Source organism: Petaurus breviceps, unplaced genomic scaffold (genome assembly GCF_028583685.1).
Source record: "Petaurus breviceps papuanus isolate PSGF00001 unplaced genomic scaffold, PetGlider_PUasm1.0 175, whole genome shotgun sequence".
NCBI classification, from domain to species: Eukaryota; Metazoa; Chordata; class Mammalia; order Diprotodontia; family Petauridae; genus Petaurus; species Petaurus breviceps.
This window is the reverse complement of record NW_027185764.1, coordinates 5,797,758-5,823,585: the sequence shown is the minus strand read 5'-3', so window position 1 is coordinate 5,823,585 and position 25,828 is coordinate 5,797,758. Positions and strand designations below refer to the sequence as shown.

Genomic DNA, 25,828 nt, shown 5'->3' with positions numbered 1-25,828 from the left:
ATAAAAGGTGACTCTGAGGTCCTAAACCTGGGTAGCAGATGTTGTTTTTAATATAAGTAGGAAAGTCAGGAAGAGGAATTGGTTTAGAGATTAATTAAATTTCGGTTCTGCTGACTTTGAGGTTCTACCAGGACACTGAGGGGGAGGAATCCATAAGAAAGTCTAAGAATGCAGGGCTATATTAGGGGGAATCAATCTCCAAAAAACAGACCATAAAGCAAATTTCAGAGCCAAAGCTTTTAATAAGTGCCACTGTGTTGGGGCTGGCCTCTCAGGCTGTCTGCCCTTCCTACCACTACATCCCTTCCTTCCAGCCTCCCCTTCTTCAGAGAATGAGGCCTCTTCTCAGTCCAAGATAGTGCTAACAGAGTGCTAAGAGGAGAATGAGAAGGCAAAACATTTGCAGGACAGGAAGGAAACCCCAGATTGCAGTGGCTGCTGGGATACTAGGGAAGAAGTGAAGCTGAGAGGGGGCAGCCAGGAGGTGTGGAAAGCAGGCTGCTGGGGGCTTTCACGCTGCGCCTTCCTCTGGCATCCCCAAGAGGGCAACCAGTGGCTCAAGGGGAAGCTGGGAGGTGGAATGAGTGCGCTCATGTTTGCGGAGGTCACTGGCACTAAGGAAGGCCTTGGGGCAGTGGGGACAGGCATGGGGGCGGACAGCACTGTGGGTACGGCTGTGCTTTCGTAACCCTGCGCGGTCCAGGAAGCCCTTCCCACACTGCGGGCAGGGGAATGGACGCAGGGCTGGGTGGGATCGCTCATGACGCCGAAGAGCTACTGCCGTTGGGAAAGATTCCTTGCACTCCCGACACACGTTCTGGGGCATTTCTCCAGTACCCGGGGGCTGCTCCTGGGCAGGAGGGCCGCCCTCACTCTCACCCTCTGTTGCTGGTGCTGGGGCCTCTCCTGCCCCAGCCCCAGACTCCCTGAATTCCACCTGCTCCAGGGTCATGCCCACCACTTGCCACTGGGAGGCTACTACCCTGCCTGACTCTGTGGGGAGCCCTAGAAGCCCCGCCTGCGGCTCCCCAAGTTCCACACCCACTCCGGGAGCCACTGTACCAGGTGGTGCTGGCCCTTCCACAGGAGTCCCTGCAGGCAGCGTGACCCCTACCACCAGCTCCTGGGTGGTGAGGCCACCCACCACCTCCCCTCGGTGGGTCCGCTCGTGCTTCCTCAGGCTAGAGGACACCACAAAGGACTTGCCACAGGCAGCACAGTGGAAGGGCCGTTCACCTGAATGGACCCGACCATGCTTGGTAAGGCTGGCCCGTTCTGCAAAGGCCCGTCCACATTCCTCACAGCGGAAAGGCCGCTGGCCTGAGTGGACTAGGGCATGTCGCTTCAGGTCCCAAGAGGCCACAAAAGTCTTATCGCATTGTGGGCACTTGAATGGTCGGTCACCGGTGTGCACACGCCGGTGCATGGCTAAGTCGGCTGGCTGGCGGAAGTCCTTGTTGCACTTGTCACATCGATAGGGCTTGACTCCCTCGTGGGCCCGCTGGTGGCGGCGAAAGCTAGATGGATCAGAGAACATGCGACCACAGCGTGGGCACAGGAAGGGTTTCTCCCCCGAGTGGGTGCGCTCATGGCTCTGGTAGGAGCTGAGCTGTGTGAAGCCCTTCCCACAGGCAGGGCAGCGGTAGGGCTTCTGGGCAGCATGGATGCGCTGGTGGCAGGTGAGTGAGGAAGAACGGGAAAAGCTCTTGCCACATTCAGAGCAGAGGAATGGGCGTTCTCCTGTGTGAGACCTGAAAAGGGAGAAGGAAATAAATATGCCAGGGTGACACGCATCAGCCTCACTCTTTCCCAACAGCAGTGAGGTTCCTGTCAGAGGTCACAACTCCTCCTTTCAGGCCAGCCCGCCTCATCTTCCCCTCCTCTGCAACCAGAATTCAGAGCTTCTCCCCTCCCTCCCCACCTCGAGCCCCCCCCCCCAGGGCCCAGGGGTTCTGAGCCCCTTGCTTCCAACCCCCAGGGCTCTCCTTGGCACCAGTTAGGAGGGATTCAGTTCTGACTAGAAAGTTTTGGCCCTAATTTCCATAACCCAAACTCTAGAATGGGAATTCTTAACTTTTTTTTTGTCATGGACACTTTTCAATAACATTGTTTTTGTTTTTTTTGCTTTTTGGAGGGCAATTGGGGTTAAGTGACTTGCCCAAAGTCACATGGCTAGTGTGTTCAATAACATTTTTAAATGCATAAAATATATAGGATTAAGTGACCCCACTTAATCCTAAAAAGGGGTTCAGGTTAAGAATCCCTACTCTAGAGCCTTTCACTGAATTATAGCTTCTCAGATGTGGAAAGGCCTTTTGAGGGAATCCAGAGCTGGAATCTCCACTATAGCACCCCTAGACAACGGTTATCAAGCAAGTTTCCCCTTCGTCCATCTGAGGTCAGCCTCCCTCCCTCATTCTGCCTCATTTCTGATTACGCTGAACCAGTTTAAATCTTCTTACCCATCAAAACCCAGAAACATCTGTCCAACACTGGTGCTCCCTCCCCCTCACCTCTCGTGGTTGCGCAGGTCCTTGAGCTCGGCATAGGCTTTGCCACAGCGTGGGCAGCCGTAGGGCCTCAGACCTGCGTGGGTGCGCCGGTGCTTGCGGAAGACAGAGGGGTCTGCGAAGCACTTGCCGCAGTCTGCGCAGGAGTAAGGCCGCTCCCCTGTGTGGCAGCGCTGGTGGATCTTCAGCTTGGACAGGGTGCCATAGGCTTTGGGGCACTGCGGACAGCGGAAGGGCAGCTCACCGGTGTGGGACGCCAGGTGCACCCGCAGGCACACGGGCTGCATGAAGCGCCGGCCGCACTCCGGGCACGGGAAGGGCTTTTCCCCAGTGTGGCTGCGCCCGTGGCTGCGCAGCTCTGGGGCCGTTTTGTATGCCTTGGGGCACAGGGAGCAGGCAAAGGGCCGGGGCTTGGGAGCTGGCTCCCCATCCTCCCCACTGCCTGGGCCCTCAGGGTTCCCTGCCTGAGCTCCCGGATCCCCACACTCAGCAGCATTCTCATCAGGATTGGGGCTCGGACTGGGGGCGTGGGTGGCAGCATGCCGGGCAGCCCGAGGGGCATTGGGGAAAGTCTTGGAGCAGGAGAGGCACTTGAATCGTCTTCCGGCTCGGGTGTAGCCCGGGTGGGGGGGCGGGGCTTCCCCCGGCTCCACTTCCATGGGGGCTTAGGGAGAGCCTCTCCTGGAATGGAGAGAATGCACAGATTAGAGGCACCTTTCCAAGGGGAGTTCCTCCCCTTTGGGAAAACCATTCCAGAAGCGATTCTGCCCCCAGGTAACGCCACAGTTCCTGGTATTTATTTGAGCTTGGGTTTCACAACCCAGTCACTGGAGGGGATAACACAGTTGTGATAATCAAGCACTTTCCAATTAATCAGTATTTATTAAGCAACTACACAGCTGGGGCGCTGCCCCCAAGGAATTTACAGTCTAATAAGGGGATGACACATAGGTAAAAAAAAATTATACCACACTAAACAATACTTAATGACACATTTCAACTGTGCATCAGAAAGGAGAAAAATTGGGTGCTGATTGAGGTCTTGAATCAGGAGCGTCTCTACAGAAGAAAGAATAAGTTGTGATTCTGGTCCTGTAGGAAACAGTACTGGAAAAGTGGCACCATATTGTGCAGGGCCTTGAATGTCAGGCAGGGGAGTTCTGCCCCCCCCCCAAGAGTCTTCATTAGCAGGCATTAATTCAATTATCAATAATTACTTCCTTTATGAATCCAGGGCTAAGTCTCCAAGATGCCACTTAAGCCTACCTGCTCCCCTGGGAAGTCACTGGGTTCCCTCAGAGACCGGGTGGAGTTTTGTTTAATGAGGCAATTAGTCTTTGGGAATATTTTACCCCATTCCACCCAAAGGAGGGAAAGCTAACCCAAGGTAGCAGCTTCCAGTAAGGACCAGGTAGGAAGTTCAATGAGGGTAACTGGAATGCCCCGTTCCAAATTCTACCCCTCCTTTTAAGGCTCAATTCAAATCCATGCAGTCTGCTGATTATTTCATTATGCATATAGTAGGATCATATGATCTGGAACGGGAAGGGCTTTTGGAGATCATTTAGTCACTCCTCCTCCCCCAAATTCAACAAAGAAGGAAACATACACTTAGATACCGGATATAACTGGGCCAAGGCCACTTCAGCAGCAACAAATAGAATCAGGGCTGAAACTCAGGTCTTCGGCACTCTTAACACTACACACCATACACTCTTTTCATTTGTAGAGTGTTAGGGCAGGAGACCTAAGAGATCATTTTGGGCAAAATTTGGTGAGCAAGTCGTAACAGTCATCCCCTAGGAAACAATTGAATTCTAAACATAAGTGAAATGGATATGATAGGAAATGACAGAGAAGTTACAGGGTTTTTTTTTTTAAGTCTAAGAAAGTGAGGCTGGGTATTATTATCAAAGAAATCAAAGAGAAATATTAACAGCTTAGCTGAAGAAAAGCAGGCTCCTTAATCCCAGAGCATCCGGGCTAGTTTCAGACGTTTCTCCTTGGAACGTTTTAGTCCTCCTGTTTCTCACCACTAACTCGGTGTGACCTGGGCAAAGGGACTTTGGTTCTCAGTTTCCCCAGCTATTAAATCAAGGGGTTCCACTAGAGGACCTCTAAGTTCCCTTCCCTCTCTACCACCTTTGGACTCTGTGATCTTACCAAGGAAGGAGGAGCCTTCTGGGCAGAGGAGTGACCAAGTCTAGGCAGAAATGCAGGGGCACTAGTCTGGTGGAAAGCAAAGGCAGGGGGATCAGGTAAAAGGATGTTGCAGTAATCTAGGTGTGAGGTGATGAGACACTGGTTAAGTAATGGTAATGAATAGAAGGAAAAATCACTTTGAAGAAAGAATGAATAGAGTTAGTGACAGACTGGATATAGGGATTAGGAAGGGAAATGAGTAAGAGCCAACTCCCATGCTTCCTGATTATCTACAAGAATGGAAGGGGGAACAGAGCCCAGACAGAAATGGGAGAAATCAGGAACCGGGAGGCAGAAGAATAATTACATTTTAGGCATGCAGAATTTCAGGAACATTCAGTCACTCATTAAAATACCCCTTGTGCCCAGAGCACAATGCTGGATAAGACAAGGTCCCTTCTCATGGAGTTTGCAGTCTAGAAGAGGGTGGAGGCACACACAGGGACAACTAATTCTAAATCACTATATTACCTGGTTATTGCATTAAAAAGCTATCAAGAACCTTTTAAGAACTGAGGGGGCAAAATCATTGCTAGCTTGGGGGCAGTGGTGGTGAGAATCAGGGAAGTATTCACAGCTTTTGGACTGTTTTAAGGGATGGGTAGGAATTCAAGTGGTGAAAAGAGAGAGGGAAGATATTCTAGGCTTAAGGAAACCTGAAAAAAATCTGGAGGTGGAAGATCACAGGGTTTGTTTGGGAATAACAGTCTGCTACAAGAACATGAACATATAATTATGATAACTGACATTCATAGAATGCTTTAAGACTTACAAAGCTTTTTACTTATATTATCTCATCCAAGAGGAAGTTGGAAATGCAAGACTGGACCTGGGGAGAGACTTCGGGCTAGAGACATATATTTGGGTGGGAGTCATCTACATAGAAATAACCAGTGAAGCCTTATGACTCTATAGTCATCTGCATAGAAATGACCAGTGAAGGGATGAGATCACCAAGGATGAAGAGTGTCAAGAAAAGAGCAGAGTTCAAGACTGAGCCGTGACAAAGATACATACTGAAGATCCATAAGGAGGCTGATGGGTCAACAAAGTAGAGTAGTTAAAAAGGATTATACAGTGTCAAGGAAGCTGAGGGGTTTCCTAAAGGAAGGACTAGTCAAAAGTGTCCAATACTGCAGGAATATTGAGGAGATTAAAGTCTAAGAAAAGGACAATGGACTTGGTAGGTAAAAGTCATGGGCCGGGTGGCTACGTGGCTCAGTAAACAGAACACTGGCCCTGGAGTCTGGAGGACCTGAGTTCAAATTCGGCCTCAGACACTTAACACAAAAACTAGCCATGTGACCTTGGGCAAGTCACTTAACCCCAGTTGCCCTCCCCCCAAAAAAGCAAAAAAAAAAAAAGTCATGGGCAGAGATCTTGTAAGGCAAAGGTGACAGAGGGCAGACTTCATGGGATGATGGGCACCAAGTACATCTAACTCTTGATTCTACTTTAAACTATTTCATATAACCAGAGACCTTGATTGGAAGGGACCTTCAAAGTCATCTAATCTCACCCATAACTGATTAAAAATTCCTATCTACAACATCCCCCACTTGAAAATTTCTAAACATGGGTAACTCCCTACATACCTTAGGATAGCTCTAATGGTTAGGAAGTTGTTCTGTATGTTGAATTAAAATCTTCTGCAATGTAACTCTTTACCTAGTTGATCTATCTGAGGCAAAGCAAGAAAAACACTTGAAAATAATTTCTACGCCCTCTTTAGTTTCTTCAGCTGAGCCTTATGACAGGGTTTCCAGTCCTCTCTCACTGTTCTATCTGCCCCATGTCAGACATGCTTATTATGGATGGATTTTTATGATACTTCCTAAAATGTGGTTCCCAGAACTGAATACCATACTACAGATGCGGTCTAAGCATTGTTCAGAAGACTCGTCACCTCTCTCTTTATGGACACTATGAAGCTTATGACTGAACTTTTTTTTTGTTGTTACCATGTCACAGCAATAACTCTGAGGGAACTCTGCAGGTGACTAAAGCAGCCAGGTTCTTTTCCCATGAGCTGTTGTCTAGCTGTCTCTCCCAACATAGTTTAAAAAACAAAAGCCCTTTTTGTTGTCATTAACACTTATTGTGCTGGGTCCCTATCCTTCCCATAAAAATCTACCACCCTTTTCATTCATTCTCATTTCTCTACCTTTGCTTCCCTCTTTTGTCCTCTTTAAAGTCTGAGCTAGTCACTGAGGGTCCTGTGTTGTTCCCAAGCTCCTCCCACCTACCCCACGAAGGCACGTTGGTCATTGCTTTATGGCTGGCAATACTCACCAAATTATCATTTGTTTCTTCTTTCATTTATCCTCAACCAAATTCTGCCATGCTCTCCCATTTCTGGTTTTGTCTATTTCCACACAATACATATCTTCTTGATATATGACATTATTCCACTGTCCCTTTTGTCTTATCTGTTTTTATGGTATTTTATGGAAGTTATAACCCCAACAAATCCACTGATACCCACTGAGGCCAAATTTACCTGCTCTCAGAGCTTACTGTTATCCATTCTGTACGCCTTGTGTATATATATCTGAGGCCTTAAGTACTTTACTGTCCAGCTCATGTCCACTGCTAATTGTGGTACTTGCCCCAGTGGCTGTATGTGAGGGGTCTTCTCTGTCCTAAACTTCCAATGGAAAGACTTCCTAATAAGATTTTGTGGGGACTAAAGTTGTCCAACCCACAATAAAAGAGACTAAGGTAGAGCTCTGAGTCAATGGCACTTTATTAAAAGGTCCCCTCTAATGAAGGAAGATCCCCAGATCTTCCTCAGGATCTGAGATGCCCCTTCTTCCAGGGCTTTATGTTCATTAAGGTTTTATATTAGATTTAAAGGGGCTGTACAAAGTACGGGGTCCCACTGGTTGACAGACCTTGTTTTAAGAGCCAAAAATGATCCATCAGCTAGAAATGGCATGTCAGGGGCAGGGGTGGGGGGCTCTGGTTGGGTGAAGCATGGGGCATCTCCACTAAGTTCTAAAATGGTCATCTGCTCATGTTGGAAGAGAAGGTCCATGTACAAAAAAATAAGTTTGGGGGACTTCCCATGTAACTGACTCATCTCTGCTATGCTGGGCTTGGTCACCATGACAAGGAAAAACAAGGGTGGAGGGCCTCTAGTTTCCCATAATTAAACAAGTGAATTTATAATCTGCAGCTCACAGCTCTGGGGCCTAACATACATCACTACTCCTATAGAATGGCATCAAATTGATTAATACTGATTGGAATAGAGTAGGGGTCCAAATGAATATTTCTCACAATCTGGAAAACTCTAGGCAAATATTTTTACTGGTAGTTATATGTGTCCTTATATGTGATCCTTATATATGTCTTCCATTCCTAACCAAGAAGAGACCATTCTTCTATCTTGAGCCCTGAACTAGAAAACCAAAGCCTTTTTTCAAACACTGCCTTATCTAGATGTTTACTTCTCTTAACCACCTTCCCCCCGACCTGAAGTATCTTTTAATCCAAAAGATCTTTGGACTGATGTAGAGGATATCACTAGTCCTAGCCATGCTTCCAAGGCTCCTTCTGATGTATTATTTTGTTCTCACATGGAAAACCAGAAGTGGAAAGTGGTGATAAAGTTTGATCAGTGTCCAGAGGTTCCCAGCTGTGTTCCTGACAGAATTCTCTATTGTTACAACAACTAAGTGCTTTGTGACTTCTGTAGTGCCACACACACACACACATTTTGTTGTTCAGTCATGTCTGACTCTTCGTAACCCAATTTGTGGTTTTCTTGACAAAGATACAGGAATTGTTGGCCATTTCCTTCTCCAGTTCAGTTGACAGATGAGGAAACTGAGGCAAACAGGGCACAGTCACTTGCCCAGGGACACACAGCTAGTAAAGAGTCTGAGGTTACATTTGAACTCAGATCTTCCTGACTCTAGGCTGGGAACTTTATCCACTGCACCACCTAGCTGCTATATATACATATAGAGACACACACACAATTTGATTCTTGTACACCCCTGTGAAGCAGGCAGAGAAGGAATTAACTCTTTTTCCAAATGAAGAAACAGGTTCAGAGGGTTTAGGTCATTTGCCCAATATAACACAGCTAAGAAGGGACAAGTTGGGAGCCAACTGGAAAGTGAGTCCTCTCTCCATTATACTACAGTTGTCTCTCACATTTGTGCCAGATTGACAATTGGGTGTGTGGTTGTGTGTGTATGTGTGAGTGTGTATGTGTTTGTTCCAGCCAGACACACAGGCTCACTGAATGACTGAGTGGTAATATGATATGAGTCAGGAGATCTGAATTCCAGTTGTAATTCTGCTGCTTATTTGCAGTGTACCATTTGGACGATTTACCTCCCCTCTGAGCCTCAATTTCCTTTCCTATAAAAGGAACAGATTAGATTAGATGAACTCTCCCAGCTCTAACAATCTATGATTTCTCTTTCTACACCACAAATTAGGCCAAATCTATTGAAGCTGGTGACTGGAGACCATCATCAACCTAGCCCCTGCCCCCTTTGCTTCCTCCAGGCAGAGCTGGGGTAAGGGGAAGAGGGGGGGGAACAAGAGATAGGGCAGTACTTGTCTATGGATATGGAGGTAGCCACCTTCTGCCTAGGAGCAGAACAGAAGAGGGAGGGGAACCAAGGTCTCTCTAAAAGATCCCTGGAAAGTCAGGTAGGAAATAGAGAGGTATTAGAAAGGTAGGGTCTGAGCTGAGAGTGGCTGAATTTAGCAGGAGCAGTAAAAGTCTTCTCAGAGATAAACACAAGAATATTCTGTGAAATAACACCTAAAACTCCTTAAAACCCCATGTTTAGCATATTCATGTTATGCCCCTGATCTAAGCTTCCCATGGCTCCCTATTGCTTGCTTACAAGGATTCAGAATCTTCTGTAATCAGCCTTCTTTCTCAGGGCTTACTCATCAAAGTCCACTCTCCTCAGAACAAGTATCAGGCATACCTGCCTCTGGGTTTTCCTTTGGAAAATACCCCATTCTACTTTTTCCTCCTCTTCATTCAATTCAATCAAAAAGTATTCATTCACTGAGTGCTCAGTGCAGTGTGCCAGGCACAGTGCTAGGAGCTAGATTTCAAGGCAAACTCTGACCTTCCTTGAAGACCAAATCAAAAACCCACCTCTCTCTGAAATTCTTTAGGGCCGCTAGGTGGTTCAGTGAATAGAGTGCCAGCCCTGGAGTCAGGAGAACCTGAGCTCAAATGTGACCTCAGACACAACTCCAATTGCCCTGTCTTCCCCCCTGCAAAAAAAAATTCTTTAAATGCCACTGTCCAAGCCAATCTCCACCTCCGCTAATCTCTATTACCATTTACACAAATTTTCACCCACTGATTCTAGCTCTGCTCTCTGGAACTATGTTGAAAAGTTTGTCCTCGTCCACATGATGGTTGTCTTTTTCAGGACAATATACTCGACATTCCTGTAGGTGGTCCTCATATTTATGTCCTTCCATACACTCAGGTCAGCACTGGGCACATAGTAGCGGCTTCCTCCCTACAGGTTTACTATTTGAATGAATCACTGGCCACAGGAAAGAGTAGAAGTGAATGGAAAAGGGGCAATTTGGCTGCTTCATATTCTTCACCCCATCTCCTCCCCCTTCTTCCTGGAGCTCTGGCACCCATCTCTTCAGGGGCAGGCCAGGCAGTTGAGCCCTACATAGGATCAAAGGATAAACAAATGAGATTGGCAGCTGCTGCTAACAAACCCGGTTTATTTCATTATCAGCTTAGCTGGGATGAGAAGAAGAGGATTGAGGGATAGGAAGGCAAGGGGATGGGATTATGGTAGATCCCATTTAGAGCTTTTGGGTAGCTGGTTTTGCAGCTGAGAGAGGAAAAGGACTGGAAAAACTTAATCACCACAGCTGGGAAGGGTCCCCTGAATCCTCTTTTCCAAACACCATGAGTGGGGTTTGTTCAGCCAGGTGGTTTATAAAGGCTCCAACACCCATAAGACCATTTTCAACTATAAGAGAATCCAAGGCTTTTGGGTCATGCTGAACCTCAAGTCCATCCTTGTCCATTCCTTCCAAATTCATATTCCTAAATACCAGTTTCACGTCACTCCCTTGCTCAAAAGCCTTCAATTGTTCCCCACTGTTTAGAAGGTAAAGTTTAAGTAACTTCAATTACTTTCATCCTCAGCACCTATTCCCCAGTTTGGTCTAAATTAAATTTTCCACATTTAACTCCAAGTAATCCCTTAGTACTTTCTAGTTCCAAACCCTTCCCTTCTTCAGAACAGGGATGGAAGGCATATGTTCACCCTGCCTCACGCCCCTAGGCTTTAAGTCTTTAGGGTAACACATGTACAAAGACTCCATCGATTTCCTAGTATTAATAACATGCACCTTTATAAAGAGTCCCTCATTTCAAGGCTCTGCCACCCTTCCCCCATTTGTTATACCCTAGGGAGATGCCTATATTGCCTATCCCATTCCCTACTCTGATCCCCCTAGGATTATTCAGATAGGTTTATAAGTTGTCCAAATCCCACACCCCCTTCGAATAAATCCTACCTTCTCCATAAATTCTCCCGTTACAACACTTACCAATGTGTACCAATCATTAACACAAAAGTCACTAGACTTTGAGTCAGTTAACCTGGGTCCAAATCTTGGCTCAGCCATTTACAGGTCATGTGATGGGCAAATGCCTTGACCTCTCTGGGACTCAATTTCCTTATCTATAAAGATGAGAATAACATTTCTACTACCTTTACAGAACTACTGTAAAGGAAAAGCTTTATGACGCATTACAATGCTTTAAGGAGCTGCATTGTTATCACTACTTTAAGGTTTATGTTTCTAGCTTTCCTCACCAGACCAAGACCACCGAAGGCCAGGACTCTTTTTCTTTCCTCTTGTATGTCCCAAGAATAGTGCCTTGCCCAAACAGGTTCTCAGTGATTTCTTGATTTATATATATTTATCATAGTAAAGCAAAACTTTCTCTTTCTCTGGGCTTTAGTTAAATCATCTGTAAAATAAAAGGTTTGGGCTAAATTAGCTCTTCCCTTCCAGGATTAAAATCCTATGATTCACTCATGGACAATTTTGGCAGTGCTGGAGTAAGTGAATGGCTTAGACTAAGGCACATATGTTAAAGAGAAGAAAAATTAAACAGGATGCAAGGTGAGAGTGGGGGCCCTGAGTGTTGGGGGAGAAGTGATGAAGAATGAGCCCTTTGGAGTACTGAGCTGGGTTTGGGTTTTTTTTTTTTTGTATCTTGACTGCCTACCTTTGTACATTATGTTAACTGAAGAAATATATAATTTAGGTCTACAAGGCACTTCAAAGATGTAGTCCAGGGGTGGGGAACCTGTGGTCTTGAGGCCACAGCGGCCTTCATCCTTAAGTTGGACCTTTCTGATTGAATCCAAATTTTACCCTTTAAAGGATGTGTTCTGTAAAAGCTGGATTCAGTCAAAAGGCTGAACTTAAGGATCTAGAAAGCCACATGTGGCCTCAAGGCCACAGGCTGCCCACCCTGCTTTAGCCTAACCTTTTTACCTTACAGATGAGGAAACTGAGGCCGAGATAGGTTCAGTGACTTCACCAACTTCACACCTTTAGTCAAGGACAGGGATGATTTGTTTTCTATGATATCTTACAGTTTCCTCTGTGACTAGGCAAAAAGAGAATTCGGTAAAGATAAGGATGGGAAAGAAGGCCGCTGGAAAGGATGACCATGGTCTTGGGGCTATTTCGGGGGGAAGGAGGGCAGCAAGCTCCAGACGCCTGTTTGCCTGCCTTGCTGCCCACCCCGGCCCCTGTATCCAGGACTTGGCAGAAGAGATGCCAGTTCTGCTACTCTCTGCCTGGCTCACCCGGCTCGTTCCTTTTTATCTCATCATCACTGGTCACGGATTTAAAGCCCAAAGGGCCCTCCGAGAGCTTCAGGCTCAACAGGAAATCGAGACTTGTCTGGCGCCTCGGAACTGAACCATCACCAAGGTTCCGAGTGGCCTTGAAGCCAATGACTCTGCAGGAACCCCCAGGCAGGGGCTTTAGATGAACAGAAACGAATTTTCCCATCAAGAATCATCTGCGAATAATTCTCTTTGAGCAGTTTCGGGCAGAGCAGCGGCCAGAAATTCCAAAGTTCTCCCCGGGGTCCGGCGCGGAGCTTTCGGGGCGCAGGGGGCGTCCCCAAAACCCAGAACGAGTCCTGCCCCTGCCCAGCTGACCCGGCCACACCTTCCCACCCGAGCTGGGAAAGGTCCAAGGAGAAGCTCCCCCCACCCCCCTGCAAGGTTGGGCTCTAGGACCCAGGGAAGGCATAAGTAACATCGCTCTGAGCCCCAAACCCGACCCCGACTGGCGGGGACAGGTCTCGGTGGAGACCTAGGCGTCCGGCTCTAGGACCAAGGGAGCGCATCCCGGGGCGGTGGCCGCGGAAATGGGCGGGGCCGGGCGGGGCGGCGGGAGGCGGGGCCGGGGCCAGCAGCGAGGGCAGTTTAAAAAGGAAGCGCCCAGCAGCAGCTGCGGCCTCGGGAAAGGGTGGGGGAGGGGGGACGGTTCCTCTCCTGGCCAGCTAACGGCCCCCCCCCCCCGGGGCCTCCGCGGAGGGGGCTGAGGAGTAAGAGATTATCCACGGTTTGGGTTTTAATGTTTAAAGCTGAGAGGGACATAAAGAAATCGAGTTCACTCCCTTCATTGTACAATCCCAGGGTTGGAATTCGAATCCAGAGCTTACGACCGACACTACACCTCACGAAGTCGTGGCTCCGTCACGGACCGCGCCGCGTGACCTTGTCTGAGTCCCTTCTCTCGGCCAGGGCCTCAATTTCCTCATCTGTATAAATGGGGCGGTGGAGGAGGGTGGGTTAATGGTGCCTCAGTTCCTTCATCTGCAAAAATGGACGGACCGCCCCTAAAGGTCCCTTCCAGCTCTACGCGCCCGCGACCTCCCATTCCCCGCCCGGCGCTAACGCGGGCCGATGCTGCGATCGGGAACGAGGGGTCTGTGGGAGCAGAAGAGGGAGAAACTGGGGTCCGCGAGAGGAGGCGCAGGGAGCGGCACGGAGGTCACCCCGGCAGCGCTGCGGGAGGCCGCGAGGCTAAGGGACAAAGACGGGCAAGATGGCGGTCTTTAGGACCGGGGGGAGGGGCGGCCGCGGAGAAGGCAAAGCCTTCCCCAGCCTCGCCCGAGGGAGATTTAGGAGAGGCGGGCGCCGGAGAGCTCCAGTGTGCTGGGGGCCGAGTCACGGAAGAACGCGGGAGGGAAGGGAGGGAGCGGCCAGGGGACGCTGGCGGATGCAATTCCTGGGACAAAAGAGAGGCCTATAAAATGGCGGTCACTAGGACCGGGGACAGATAAAACGTCCGGCCCCTGCTCCCCAACACGCCGAGTCCAGGAGCGAAGGGGAGAGCAGCGTGCAGTGAGCCTTGCCCCCGGGTCTGGCACAGGGCTGGGAAGCCCAAGGAGCCGCCGGGTCGTGCCGTGCCGCACAAAGGCCTGCAAAATGGCGGTCTCTAGGACCATGCTGGGCCGGGGCTCAGCGGCGGGAGCAATGGTAATCCCGGGACACTGCCTAGACGAGGAATAGGGGTGTGTGAATGAATGAAAAGGGGGAGGCGGGGTGTCAAGGGCTTGACCAGCCTCGGGGCCCAGGGCCAAGGGAGCGTCCCGTCAACAAAATGTCAGACCTCAATGGACCGTGAAAAAGCATCTGGTCTATACAAACACACATACCCCCTCCCATTTTACGGATGGGAAAACTGAGTCCATCTATGGCGTCCCGAACCAACGGGACTTCCACGACCCAAGTTGCACGGTGCGTGTTCCAGGGTCGCACTCACGGCTCTTACCTGGGGGAGCCTGACGTGCTCTCGGCTGCAGTAGCTCCAGAGGACAGAGCCGGGCTCCCGCTAGAAATAGGGCTGCCGCTAGGACCCAGCGGGGGAGGTGGGAGGAGAGCAAGGCACCGGAAGTGGGGGTATTCTCCCGCTATGAGGGAGGGGGAAGGGTTTAGGCGGAGCCCCACAGAGAGCAAGAGGGTGGAAAACGTATTTGACTCAGAGAAGGCGGGGACTGACGGAAATGAAATCAGAGAAGGTTCGGAAGCAGTATCGGGGCGTTAGAAAAGATGTTCGTTTGTGGGTAAAACCCTCGGAAGTGAAGTCGAGGACAGAGCGAATCTCCTCAGCTGTCATTGGGTGGGGAAAGATTTAGGAGAAGCACCCTCAAGGACTTGAAGGAAGCCGCACTTCCGGTGACTATTTCTGTCATCTAACACTTAGAAGCTAACGTCACCGGAAGAGGAAAATAACTAACCGAGGCGGGGGGCCTATAAGAAGTATCACCAGCTTTCAGTCGAGAGAGCCATTTGTGTAAAACCCACCTGACCTGTAGCGTGTAACAGGGGCGATCATTTGCCGTTCCTAGAGAAATGTATGGCGGGAACTAGTTTAGCTGTACCCTACCGGATGTGCAGTTTAACAGTCATTGGACAAACGGAAATGTGCCTAGCGATGTGGGCGGGGCTCGTATTGTGCCTTGGATACCGTTCCCTGACATCAGAAACGGAGAGGTCTCATTGGGCGGGCTGAAAAGAAGGGAAAGTGCTACCGGGGCGGGTTTGGCGGAGGTTAGTTGGGAAGGCTTTGCGGGGAGAACACTTCCTGTTTCCTAGTAACAATAGGAAGTGTCCGCGGAGCCGGGGGAGACCTCGGGCTCGTGCCAGCTGAGCTCCCTTTCCTTTCCCCCTCCTTCCCCTTCCCTTTTCCCTCCCCACTTTCCCTTCCTCTCCTTCCTTGGCTTCCTGGCCCGAGCGCGCTTGCGCGTGGGCGAGAGTCCCTTTCCCCCCCCCCCCCCTGGGGGGGGGAACTTGAGTGGGCATCGGGCGACTGACTACTCTTCTCCTCCCCCTCCCCCATCCCCTCCCTACATCGAAGAGCTCTTTGGCGGTTGGGGGGGGGAATTCTGGGGGAGGAGGAGAAGTAGTGGGCTTCATTGTGCGCACGCGCGAACGGCCCACCAGCCTTCGTGAGACTTGGACCCCCCAGCCCTCCCCCAGTCCCGTTCGACCGTTGCCCTGTACGAACGAACGCAACCTGGTTGTCGTCTTCCACATCCCGGGAATTCCCTCCCCACCCCCACCCCCAATTTAACTCTCAGTCCCTAGGGAAACGAAGGACTTTGGGCCCCTCCCAATCTACTGGCGAGCTGGAGGCAGGGATCTCAGAAAGGGACCAGCGTCCTCTCCCCGCCCCCAGGGAGGCGAGGTGAGGGAGGGGAGGGGACTGAGGGCCTGAAGGGGGGGTGGGGGGGCACCGAAGGGGTTGGGGCTAGTGGGAGGCCGGAAGAGGTCAGTATTGGCTTCGTGGGGGAGAGTGGGGGGGAGGGGGTGGTCTGCAGGCCCCATAGAGAAAGTGGAACATTCTTGTGTCCATTTCAAGTTGTCTCCTCTGAATGCCGAGATTGACCTGAGAGAAGAGCAGGCCTGTGGAGTCTGCTTGGGGCAGCCAGAAGCAGAGGCAGGGCTGAAGTCAGAGGTGTGTGTACGTGTGTGTTTGTGCGTGTTGTTGTGAAGTACATGGTGACCACCAAGACTTGGAGTGTGGGAGAGAAAGCGATCTAGAGGAATGAAGAAAGAGGAGGACAGTAATAGGATGACTGAGGAAGAGGGGAATAGATGCAGGGAGATAAGAAAGCTGGAAGAGGTGATACAAGAACAGGGGGGAAGTTGGGAACCACCTGGTTCTAGTGAAAGGAAGATTCCACTAGGAATCAGGAGGTTCAGGACTCTCTAAGTTTGCCACTTACTCAACTGTATGTACTTAGCCAAGTCTTCATCTGTAATATAGGAGGAAGTGATAAAATCTGTTCTCCCTACTTTACAGAGTTATTGTGAGGATAATATGAAAAGGGATATGTGAACTCAAAAGCTTTTTTTTTTTTATAACTGAGTTGTTTATTAGATGGGAAACTAGGTAGGAGTACATGATTAGCAAAGGATCAAGAGTAAAAGAAGGAAGGGGAAATATTGGGGGTGGGGTGGGCAAAATAGGCTAGAGTAGTAAAATGGTTAAGAAGAAAGTAGAGAATATAGGGAACTTAAAGAGGCTAGTCTTTACCTGAACAGTGAGTCCTGATTTTTTTGCCTAACAGATCCTCAACTGGAGAATAGTGATAGACAGAGGCTCAGACTTGGATCCTCAGCAGCCCACACAAGGTATTATTAGTGTGACTATATCTCAAATAATGATTTTAGCTTGGGTGGCAAAAAGTGAACTTTATTCTTAACCAGAGGCTTTAGAGAGAGAAAAACTGAAAGAAATAAAAACCATTGTGTCAGGAGAAAGATGGTTTCTTATTTTAGATATATAAGGGGGTGATGGGGAACACCAAGGACAATTAGATTCGGTCTGGGAGGGTATTAAAGGAAAAAGGAAAGGGTTCTTTGAGTTGTGATACCAGCTGCAGTTAAGGAGTCTCAGTGTTGAACTTTGAGGGTCAGAACAGATAAAAGATAACAGAAAAATTTCTGCCTTTGATTCAGGGAAACATTTGATTTTAATGCAGTATCTCAGTTCTCACTTGTCCCATCTCTGTTTTCCTCTGGGGAAAATTGAGATGGTAGGGTTCTATTTGATTAGATGAAATTAGGACTTTAATGCAGGACCTGAAGTAAGTTTCTCATATACTTCCTAATGAACAAGCTAACTTAGGCAGTGAGTTACATTCTCAATTCTTTTCTTAATACTTCCTTTTTTCATGTTCTAGTCCTTTTTGCTGCTTCTCCAGAGTAAGAAGATGCTCTTATCATCTGACTGTGTTTCCTGAGCACTCTGCAGTTTGCCTTGCCACCTCATGGAGGATACCCCTGCCTTGATCAGCTGCCCTGATTGTCAGCGTCATTTCCCCAGCCTCCCAGAACTGGCACGTCACCGTGAGCTGCTACATCATTCACCTCCAAGCAGGAATGGTGACGAGGCTGATGGGATCCCTCGGCCATACCGATGTGTACAGTGTGGGCGGGGTTACCGTCATGCAGGTAGTCTGGTCAATCATCGACGGACCCATGAGATTGGCCGTTTTCCTTGTACCACATGTAACAAGGACTTCTCCAATCCTATGGCCCTCAAGAGTCACCTGAGGACTCATGCCCCTGAGGGCCGCAGGAGGCACAGGCCCCCCCGTCACAAAGAGGCCACATCATATAGCCAGGGTCAGATGACTGCCACTGACATTTGGGGGGGTATGCCTGGTCCTGGAGAAAACTGGAACAACCAGGCAGGCCATGGACAAAGTATACATGTATGGGAGGCTGGGCCTGATCCTAGAGAGGCCTCTGGTACCTGGGAAAAGCCACCCGAACACAAGGATGATTGGGAGAACAGGACAGATTCTAAGGAGAGTACAGAGGGATGGGGAAATACATCAGGTTCCACAGAGGGCCATGCTCTTCCTGCCCCAGCCAATAGCCTTCTTAGCAATTTAGAGCAGTACTTAGCTGAATCCATGGTGGATTTTACAGGGAATGAGAGACCACCTCAGTCCCCCCCTGCTGAAGATGAACGTCGATATAAGTGTGGACAATGTGGTAAAGCCTATAAACATGCTGGAAGCCTAACCAACCATCGTCAGAGCCATGCCCTAGGTGTTTACCCCTGTGCCATATGCTTCAAGGAGTTTTCTAACCTTATGGCCCTAAAGAATCATTCTAGGTTACATGCTCAGTATAGGCCTTACCGGTGTCCTCGATGCCCCCGGGCTTTCCGGCTACCTAGTGAGTTGTTGGGACACCAACAAGCCCATGAGGGAGAAGGGAAGGAACTACTGTGGGAAGAAAAAGGAGAGCCATCTGCCAATGGCCATAGAGAAAGTGGTCATGATAAAGATCAGCTTCATGGTACCAAGGACCTTAATGCTTCTGGGGAGTTCAACACTTCTAGAGAGCTTGATGCTGGGGAGCTTAATGAGAGTGGAGTAGAAGAATATAGGCCTTTCCGATGTGCTGATTGTGGTCGTACTTACCGACATGCTGGGAGCCTTATCAATCACCGGAAGAGTCATGAGACTGGTGTCTATCCCTGCCCAGTGTGTCCAAAGCAGCTGTTCAATGCTGCAGCCCTCAAAAATCATTTGCGGGCTCACCTTAAAACTCGTCGTAGTGGGGGGGAGGAGGAGCATCATCAACCGCCCCCTCCCACACCACTACCTACCCTGATGGCACCACCACCACAAGAGGCTGACCCAGAGGAAGAAGAGAATCCTGCTACTCCAACTACTACCACAGACCATCGCCCCTATAAATGCAATGAGTGTGGGCGGGCTTACCGTCACCGGGGAAGCTTGGTAAACCACCGACACAGCCATCAGACTGGTGAATATCAGTGTTCCCTGTGCCCCCGCCAGTATCCAAACCTCATGGCCCTCCGCAATCATGTGAGGGTACATTTTAAGGCAGCACGTCACAGTGGGAGTCAAGGGAGAGAGGAACCACAGAGTCAGGAGGGAGAGGGTATCACATCAGGCCTAGAAAGAGAGGGTTCTATCCCTAATCAAGAGGATTGCCCTGAAGAGAAGGAACAACAAGCAGCCCAAGGGAAAGAAGATCCTAGTGAAGAAGACACGATGGATAGCCATCCAGAAGTAGACGTAGCAGTGGCACAAATATGTGGTCTTTGTGGGATGCTTTTTGATGATGTACAAAGCTTAAAACAACATGGCCAAAGCCATCAAGAAGGGGAAGGTAATAGAGCTGAGTCATTAGAGTCGCCTCCAAGGGCCTATTCCTGTAGAGACTGTGGGAAGACTTATCGACATTCAGGGAGTCTCATCAACCATAGACAGACCCACCAGACAGGTGACTTTGGCTGTGGGACATGTGCTAAGCACTTCCATACTGTGGCAGCCATGAAGAGCCACTTACGACGTCATAGTCGGAGACGGAGCAGGAGGCACCAGCGGCAGGGTGCTGGGATCATGGATGAGAGCAGCAGTGGAGTAGTGGTAACAGATAGAAATGACTCTTCACCAGAAGACTACCAGGACAAGGATTTGGTTGTGAAAGAGGAAGAAAAAGAGAAAATTGACTTTCATAAAGATGTGAAAGTGAATGGAGTTAATATGGCCAATGGCAAGTTGGAAAGCATTGAGAACTTTTTTCAGGGTGATATTGAGAGAGACAAATGTAGGCTAGAAAGAAATGAGGCCTGCTTCCAGAGTAATGAAGAGGGCAAAAGCAACGAAGAAGGACTGGAAGGGAAGGAGTCCTGTTTCCTTGGGGACCTAGTAACAACAGGCAATAAGGAAGGGAGTGGGGACACTCCAGCTTTGGTAGAAGGGGAACTTAAACAGGAGAGTATGTGTGATGCCATTTCCCATGGCCCTGAGGCTCTCAATGGCTGGCGGACCTCTGGCCACCACACATGTCATGACTGTGGGCGATCTTTCCACCATACAGCTGGCTTACTGAACCATCGACCTTGCCACCCACCGGGCATCTATCAGTGTTCACTCTGTCCTAAAGAATTTGACTCACTCCCTGCCCTACGCCGCCATTTTCAGAACCATGGACCAGGAGAAGCCACATCAGGGCAACCTTTTCTTTGTTGCCTCTGTGGCATGATCTTCCCTGGGCGAGCAGATTATAGGCAGCATAGAAGTCAGGCCCATGATTCCCCTGGTGAGAGCCAGGGTTCTTCTGAGGATGAAGAGGAAGAGGCATTGGGCTCTAACTCCACTCCCTTGCAACTCTCAGAAGCAGAGCTACTAAACCAACTACAGCGAGAGGTAGAGGGGCTGGATGGGGCTGGCTATGGGCACATCTGTGCCTGCTGTGGCCAGACATATGATGACCTAGGAAGTCTGGAGCGCCACCATCAGAGTCTAGGGAATATTTCTATAGATGAAATGGATGCGACTCCCACAGACATGGTAGAGGAGAATGGAATCTCAGAGACAACTATGGGTGATATATCTGAAAGCACTGTGGACTCTATCTCTCAAGATGACACAGGCCCTATTCCTGGGGAGTGTTTGGACCCTGTGTCCAGAGACAGTATGGAAGCTGTAGAGACTGTGGACACAATTTCTGTATTAGAGATAGACGGTACCAGTGTAGAAGCTGTTCCTGAGGCCCTCTCTCCTGCCCAGCCTCGTCCCTTTCAATGTAGTCAGTGTGGTAAGACCTATCGCCATGGTGGGAGCCTGGTAAACCACCGTAAGACTCATCAGACAGGAGACTTTGCCTGTCCCATCTGTGCCCGAAGATATCCTAATTTGGCTGCCTACCGAAATCACTTGCGTAATCATCCCCGTTGCAAAGGGGCAGAACCCCAGTTAGGGGTCATCCCTATAGTAGAAAGCAAGGAAACACAGAAGGCAGCAGAAGAAGGGCCATCTCATATGCCATCAGAAGAGCTGCAGAAAGAACTCAAAGAGAAAGCAGTGGAAGACATACCCATTAAGAAAGAGCCAGAGGAGACCACTGTGAAGGAGGAGGAAGTGCCACTAAAAGACAGTAGCAAAGAAGAGGGGAATTCAGAGAAGGAGGCCAGTATGGATCGTCCCTTTGGCTGTGAATTGTGTGGTCGGACATATAAACATGCTGGTAGCCTCATCAACCATCGACAGAGTCATCAAACAGGACACTTTGGCTGCCAGGCCTGCTCCAAAGGTTTCTCTAATCTCATGGCTCTCAAGAACCATCGGCGTATCCATGCTGAACCCCGTCGGTTTCATTGTGGAGAATGTGGCAAAGCCTTTCGGTTGCGAAAACAGCTGGCTAACCATCAGCGGGTCCATGGGGAGCCTCGAAATGGCAATTCTGGAGGAGCTCGAAAACTGCTGCCAAAAGCAACCTCACTACCACGAGATGAACGACCTTTCCGTTGTGGGCAGTGTGGGAGGACTTATCGGCATGCTGGAAGCCTCCTGAACCATCGGCGAAGTCATGAGATAGGGCAGTACAGCTGTCTAACCTGCCCTAAAACCTATTCAAACCGTATGGCACTAAAGAACCACCAGCGTCTACATTCAGAGAGCCGGAGGCGACGGACAGGAAGGGCAAGGCATGGGGGTGGACCTCGGGTAGCTGTGCGCTGTGCCCTTTGTAGTCGAAGTTTCCCTAGACGGGCATCTCTGGAGAGGCATCTAAGGGAACATGAGGAGACAAGTAAGAGGGAACTAGATGTAATTAAAGTACTCAGCCAAACAACTGTTAGAGATGAGAGTCAAGCAGATATCAGTGAACTAGAAGGAAGATCGTGTGAGTATGAACTTGTAGCTCAGGTTGATAACCAAGCTAAGGGCACAGAAGAATTAGGTCAGGGCCCCAGTGGATTATCAGGAGGTCAGGAAGGCAGTGGAGAGCCATTGTCCTGGATCACTGGAAAAACAGATGGGTGGCTTATTAATGAGATACCAGTGACCAAACCAGGTAGCCAAAAACACACTAGCTCTAGTGACTGTGGGTTTGGGAGTCCATGCCGGCAGGAAGATAGTCAACCCAGCGAACCAGATCCAAATAGCTTAGAAGGCTGGGATAGTGGGCAGACCCAGGACCAAGATAGCAGCTCTCAGTCCCAGCTAGAACCCCGCCCTTTCTGCTGTGGACAGTGTGGCAAGACCTACCGGCATGCAGGCAGTCTTCTAAACCACCGCAATACCCACAAAACGGGCCGTTACCACTGTCAGCTCTGCTCTAAGGAGTTTTCAAATCCCATGGCTGCCAAAAACCATGGTCGCATTCACACAGCAGCGCGCCGCTTCAAGTGCCCTCACTGTGGAAAAGCTTTCCGTGCCTCCCGTGAGCTAACCAGCCATCAGCGAGCCCATGCTTTGGGTCAAGGCCAGTCTGAGGCTCCACCTCAGACAGAGGAGACTGATGGGCAAGAGGTTGAGACTAAAAGAGATCTGGAAGATACGTATATGTCAGGGCAAGGGGAGACCCATAGAGCCACCAAAGAAATATCAGGGTCCGAGATAGCTGTGAAGGAGGCAAAAGAAGTGGGGCTAAAAGAAGCTGCAGAAGAAGAGCGTCCCTTCTGTTGTACCCAATGTGGGCGCTCTTATCGCCATGCTGGCAGCCTGCTGAACCACCAAAAAGCCCATGCCACAGGTCTTTATCCTTGCTCCCTCTGCCCCAAGCTACTGCCTAACCTGTTGGCCCTCAAGAATCATGGGAGGACACACACAGACCCTAAGCGCCATCGCTGTGGAGTCTGCGGCAAAGCCTTTCGGACAGCAGCCCGACTGGAAGGCCATAGGAGGGTCCATGCCCCTCGAGAGGGACCCTTCTCTTGCTCACGTTGCCCTCGCCGCTTCCGTCGCCAAATCAGCTTCTTGCAGCACCAGCAACAACACAACGAGGAGTGGACGATGACTGGCACTGGTAGGAGAACATGAGTTGGGGTAGAAGGGAGGTGGTCTTATGAGGACAAGTGAAAAGTCTTGGGAGGCATGGTGGGATGGAACTTTGAAAGTCAGAGTCCTTCCCCAAAACCAAGTCGTGAAGGGGGGAGCAGCACACTTAGATCATGAGTGGTGTTTATAGGTTTCAGATGCTTGGGCATAGGTAAGAAAGAGCACTTATGAAATCCTTGCTTTCTGGAGGTGCAGAAGAATTGAGTGGGGGGGGAGAGTCAAGGTCTGGGGGCCCAGTTATCCAGCTTCTAGTAGGGTAATGGGCATATAGCTCAGTTCTGGGAAGCAATGGTGTGATGCAGTGTGGTGGAAGGCCTGGGGGAGGATGGAGAGAGGAGCTATGACGGGGTTGAAGAGCAGGTTTAGAGAACCCCTTGAGCTCAAAAAAGAGGCTGGTCAGGATGGCTATAAGTAAGGACACAGCTGGAATTGATCTCTGTTCCTTTGCTGTTGGAAGTTTCTTCTTTTGGAAGTAAGCTCTGTACCTTAGCCAAATCTGGAATCGCTTCCTACGTGACAAGGAAGTAGACTAAAGCAATGCAAGTAACTTTTTACTTTGGAAAATCCCCAAATTGTTTCCCATTCAAGAGCAGGCAGCAAGAGAAGGAAGCAGTGAAGGGATGTCCATTCCCCATTGTTTAGACAGCATGGCTTCACTGCTGATTGAGCTGGGTCACTCATATTGCACTTACATTTCTCCCAACACCTCTCTCTACCTCACTTCCCTCCTGGAGCCTTGGAGAACCTGGCCTCCCACCTTTCCACACCATTTTAAGCCCCCTACTTCACAGTCCTTGGCTTTTTTGCCCTGATTTCCCATGTCACCCCAGCAGTTTGTTTCTTATTCTTTTCCCTTAGGACCTGCCCTTCTCCTAAAATATAGGCATCCTTTTTCCTTGAAGCAGATCTCTGTCAGGTGGTTTGGTTTGGTTTTTCTCCAAGGCTCTCAATTCTTTCCAAGTCCCCGTCATCCTTCCCCCTCCCTCTGAATCCCAAGCTTGCCTCTTGCTCCAGGGCTGAGTCACAGTTAATTACTTCTTTGAAGCTGGCCCTGACTGAAGCAATAACAATAATTAGCCCCCATTTTGCATCTTCTATCAAAGGGGATCAAAGTATAAAGTACCTCCACCCACCATAGGCTTATAGGCTTATATGAGTTTCTTCCGTTTGCCACAGAGAAAACTGAAGCAGGAATGGAGTCTACACATTGTGGATCTAGAACGAACCTTTTCTTCTTACACCAGAGGGGAAACTGAGGCAGAATAGTTAGGCAGTTCTTCTAGCCTGCTTTTTTTTATTCTCAAAAGATCTGGTTCTCTCCTCACCTTGTAAAATGTTGCTTTCTCTTGCTTTGATGAAACCCATTCTGTGTCACATCTGAGTATCCTCCCTACATCTCAGCTGAGCCACCTCAGGCTCTATCTCCTTTTTACACGCCAAGGCATCCCTGCACACCGACCTCTCAAACCAGAGTGGTTCTTAGGAAGGTGGGGAGTTTTTGTTGTTTTGTTGCTTTTTGGAAGGAAGGAAGGGCAATTGGGGTTAAGTGACTTGCCCAAGGTCACACCGCTGGTTTTTTTGTGTTAAGTGTCTGAAGTCGGATTTGAACTCTGGTCGTTCTGACTCCAGGGCTCGTACTCTATTCACTGTGCCACCTAGCTGCCCTCGGGAGATTCTTAAAAGGAAAACTGACAGAAAACAAAGATGATCCTTTCAGGTGCAAAAGCTTTTGTGACCTTAAGAAAATTGGAAGGACATTGTATCTGGATTCACAAAACAACAGAAAATCCAGCATTTCCCTGAGGTTTAGATACTTGAGGATTTAAAGTTCTATTTAGCTGTGTAAATATTACATTCAGCCAGTGACCTGATGTCTTTCTCTCTTTCTCCCCTCAGGAGACACACAGTCATCTACAGCAGGAGGTGGGGATCTCTCATCTCCCCTCCATCCACCCCCATGACTTTGGTCCTAGACCCTTCACTCCAGTGGCCTCCAGACCTTGGCTTCTCCCTCTGAACTGTTTCTCCCAAAGACTGGGACATTGGGCTTCTTATTTCTGCTTTTAACTCAGGAGAGTTTGGATATCCTGATCTCCCCTGTCATCCTCTTGGGAACAACTCAGGAGACTTGGCAGGATAGAACACGGTTAGAGATGCTTTCTTCCCCTTCCTTCCAATGAAAGATCCAGGATAGGGGGAAATCCCAGCCCTGGAGAAGATGTTTCTGCCCTTTTGCCATTTCTCTTTGGCTCCCATTTTCAGCTGTATGGGGATGATTTTCCAGGATGCTGGTTGTCCAGTTTTTAGGAAAGGATTAGGACTGTACCGAGTTCTTTTTTTCCCCTCTCTTCCTTAGCGTCCAGGACCCTAGGTCTACTGTGTGGTCATAGAAAGAGAGATATAGGACAGAGGAACCTTGGAGTCTTAAGAATGAAGGGGAGGCAAAGCATAGGTTCAAGGGAGATATCTAGACTCCCAGAGAGGGAGAAGGGAACGAGATTTCTCCCTTGGGGGAAAAGCCTTTTGCTACAATTTGTAACTTATTTTCTAAAGTCTATTTTGTAAGGTTTTATTTAAGTTTTAAAAAAGGGAAAATTTGCTCCAAAAAAAAAGGAAATTTTAAGAAAAAAGTTGACTGCTATAGTATGTATTGTGTATTTGGCATGTGGAGAAGGGAGAAAATCTGTTCATGGGGTTTTCCTGTGTGGTGGAACATGTG

At 49.2% G+C, this 25,828-nt stretch overlaps 2 protein-coding genes across 9 annotated transcripts; one reads left to right on the top strand and one right to left on the bottom strand.

Moving 5' to 3' along the window:
* Positions 1 to 224: 224 nt before the first annotated feature.
* On the bottom strand, positions 225 to 15,196 carry ZNF668 (zinc finger protein 668). Of its 5 annotated transcripts, XM_069084628.1 has the most exons (4): positions 14,544 to 14,650; positions 4,120 to 4,257; positions 2,514 to 3,191; positions 225 to 1,751 (listed from the first exon to the last, which is right to left on the bottom strand). In XM_069084628.1, the coding sequence occupies exons 3-4, from the start codon at positions 3,167 to 3,169 to the stop codon at positions 512 to 514; spliced, it is 1,896 nt and encodes a 631-aa protein (XP_068940729.1). In that variant the 5' UTR covers positions 3,170 to 3,191; positions 4,120 to 4,257; positions 14,544 to 14,650; the 3' UTR covers positions 225 to 511. The 5 variants fall into 5 exon arrangements, 4 of the variants coding, with proteins under 4 accessions (XP_068940729.1, XP_068940730.1, XP_068940727.1 ...); XM_069084629.1 differs by lacking the exons at positions 4,120 to 4,257; positions 14,544 to 14,650 and adding an exon at positions 15,077 to 15,196; XM_069084626.1 differs by lacking the exon at positions 4,120 to 4,257 and having other exon boundaries at positions 14,544 to 14,658.
* ZNF646 (zinc finger protein 646) lies at positions 14,704 to 25,704 on the top strand. Of its 4 annotated transcripts, XM_069084622.1 has the most exons (6): positions 15,216 to 15,322; positions 15,853 to 15,959; positions 16,134 to 16,229; positions 16,846 to 16,909; positions 17,461 to 23,077; positions 25,006 to 25,704. In XM_069084622.1, exons 5-6 carry the CDS (start codon positions 17,548 to 17,550, stop codon positions 25,068 to 25,070), a joined length of 5,595 nt encoding a protein of 1,864 aa, XP_068940723.1. In that variant the 5' UTR covers positions 15,216 to 15,322; positions 15,853 to 15,959; positions 16,134 to 16,229; positions 16,846 to 16,909; positions 17,461 to 17,547; the 3' UTR covers positions 25,071 to 25,704. The 4 variants fall into 4 exon arrangements, with proteins under 4 accessions (XP_068940725.1, XP_068940723.1, XP_068940726.1 ...); XM_069084624.1 differs by lacking the exons at positions 15,216 to 15,322; positions 15,853 to 15,959; positions 16,134 to 16,229 and adding an exon at positions 14,704 to 14,790; XM_069084623.1 differs by lacking the exons at positions 15,216 to 15,322; positions 16,134 to 16,229 and having other exon boundaries at positions 15,327 to 15,959.
* Positions 25,705 to 25,828: the final 124 nt, after the last annotated feature.